The sequence below is a fragment of the Physeter macrocephalus genome, chromosome 4 (assembly GCF_002837175.3).
Source record: "Physeter macrocephalus isolate SW-GA chromosome 4, ASM283717v5, whole genome shotgun sequence".
Classification (NCBI taxonomy): Eukaryota; Metazoa; Chordata; class Mammalia; order Artiodactyla; family Physeteridae; genus Physeter; species Physeter macrocephalus.
The window spans coordinates 110,746,904-110,749,376 of NC_041217.1; the positions used below are offsets into that span (position 1 = coordinate 110,746,904).

At 37.6% G+C, this 2,473-nt stretch overlaps 1 protein-coding gene across 7 annotated transcripts in view; it reads left to right on the forward strand.

The window, feature by feature from the left end:
- Nucleotides 1–2,473, forward strand: part of TTLL7 (tubulin tyrosine ligase like 7) — a 153,509-nt gene that overhangs the window by 86,777 nt on the left and 64,259 nt on the right. For all 7 annotated transcript variants that reach the window (XR_003679579.2, XM_007116755.4, XM_028489214.2 and 4 more), the window contains exon 10: nt 936–1,030. Coding sequence is in view for 6 of the 7 variants with exons in the window: in XM_007116755.4 (XP_007116817.2) it covers nt 936–1,030 (95 nt within the window). In the remaining variant the exon portion in view is untranslated. The remainder of the gene's footprint in view (nt 1–935; nt 1,031–2,473) is intronic.

Consider the following 2,473-nt stretch of genomic DNA (forward strand, 5'->3'; position numbering starts at 1 on the left):
CTCTGTCGTGGCCTCTCTCGTCGCGGAGCACAGGCTCCGGACGCGCAGGCCCAGCAGCCACGGCTCACGGGCCCAGCCGCTCCGCGGCACGTGGGATCCTCCCAGACCGGGGCGCGAACCCGGTTCCCCTGCATTGGCAGGCAGACGCGCAACCACTGCGCCACCAGGGAAGCCCTGTAGTTACTTCTTATTTTTCTTCTTAGTGAAATCCTAGAAATGATGTGGGAAAGAAGAACAACCACAAATGGCTCAGTTATTCCCATGAGTCCTTAAACAGTTAGAAAAGTTCATAGAGGTTAGTTTGCAGCTACCTTTAATGGTATCCTCTGAGTAATTTCAATGAAATGAAATGAAAATTGATGAATTATTATCTGACCCAGGTAGAAAGAAATAAAATTTATTTTTCAGGCAACAATAGACATATTCATCCAGAAGATCTGAAAGCAGTGAAAAGAGGGCACTGATAATTTCAATTTGGGAAATATATACATGAATATAATTATTACTATATTGGTAATATCCCTATTATTTTTTGTTCCATTTTTATTATTGTTACTGTTGTTACTGGTCCTCCAACCTTTTTGTCTGGATGAGTCACTTTAACTTCCTAAAGGTAAGACCTAGAGTTCATGGGGTAATAGATTGGAGAGAGTGGAGAGGAGGGAGAGGGCAGATATGCTGACTGAAAATCTGGAGCTAAGGCAGTAGCGGGAAGCGGCAGTGATGACAGTCAATTCCTTGCAACTCCGTGACTTAACGTTTTGGGGAAGTGTGGAGTGGCAATGGTGATTGGGCCATCTACCATATAGTGCTTTGAGATTTATTGTAGAGTCCTTCTACTGGTTGGGGATCCCACATTAAATTAACAAATTTGTACTGCATATTAATTGACCTACCAACATTTGTTTACTCATTGTTTTCTTTGTAAATTTCAGATCAATCGAGCTCCAAGCTTTGGAACTGATCAGAAAATAGACTATGATGTAAAAAGGGGAGTGCTGCTAAATGCACTGAAGCTACTAAATATCAGGTAAAGTGCTTCCTCCATCTTCTGGAATTTTTTTCACCATATTTGGCATAGAACAATCATTTGTAAGTGGAATTGTCTTGTAATTTTAGAAATTTGTATTGTGAATTTCTTGATTCCATTCTTCAAACCCATTTAGTTTTCTTCTTTTTAAATATCTTTTCCTCTTTTCCTGAACTCTGCTTCTTCTTCTCCCCATATGATTTGAACCTACAGTAAATATGCTTAAATTGCATTGTTGGTATAATACAGACTATGGAGTGGAATTGGAGAATACCATAGGAAACCTTCTAGACTGTTTTCCTCACCTCACAAGAAGAAACTAAAGCACGAAGGTCACTCAGGGAGTTAAAAAACCTCAAAAATACATTTCCGACCTTTCTGTGCAAAGGTCTTTCCACTGTATCATGCTGCCTGGGTAAACAGAGAAGAAAAAAGAAGCAGTTAAGTGAGAGTTAACCTTCCCATTGAACAGCATAAACAGGATTTCCTTCTTTTTTAAGGCTGAATAATATTCCATCTTATATATACCACATTTTTTATCCATTCATCCATTGCAGAACATTTAGGTTGTTTCCATGTCTTGGCTGTTGTGCATAATGCTGCAGTGAACATGGGAATGTGGGTATCTTTAGATCAGATACCCACAGGGTATCTGTTGAATCCTGGTTCAACAGGATCAGTCGAATCCTGATTTCAACTTCTTTGAATATATACCCAGAACGGGGATTTCTGGATCAATAGGATATTATTAGTTTGGTTGCAGCATACATAATCATGAATGTCAAATGGTTGAAATCTTATTATGTGGGAAGCTTTGGCTTATTATGAAAAAATTTGTTAGAAGTTCAACTGAACTGCTTAATGAGGTTAGTAGTTGTCTGCTATTATAAGTATTCAAATAGCATTTAGGATCACATCTTGGGTCACAAATCAAGCCTCAGTAAATTTACGAAAATTGAAATCATATCAAGCATCTTTTCTGACCACAACGCTATGATATTAGAAATGAATTACAGGGAAAAAACCATAAAAAACACAAACACATGGAGGCTAAACAATACGTTACTAAATAACCAAGAGATCACTGAAGAAATCAAATAGGAAATCAAAAAAATAGAGAAAGAAGAACAAACAAAACCCAAAGTTAGCAGAAGGAAAGAAATCATAAAGACCAGAGCAGAAATAAATGAAATAGGAACAAAGAAAACAATAGCAAAGATCAGTAAAACTAAAATCTGGTTCTTTGAGAAGAGAAACAAAACTGATAAACCATTAGCCAGACTCATGAAGAAAAAGAAGGAGAGGACTCAAATCAATAAAATTAGAAATGAAAAAGGAGAAGTTACAAGAGACACCGCAGAAATACAAAGCATACTAAGAGACTACTACAAGCAACTGTATGCCAATAAAATGGACAACCTGGAAGAAATGGACAAATTCTTA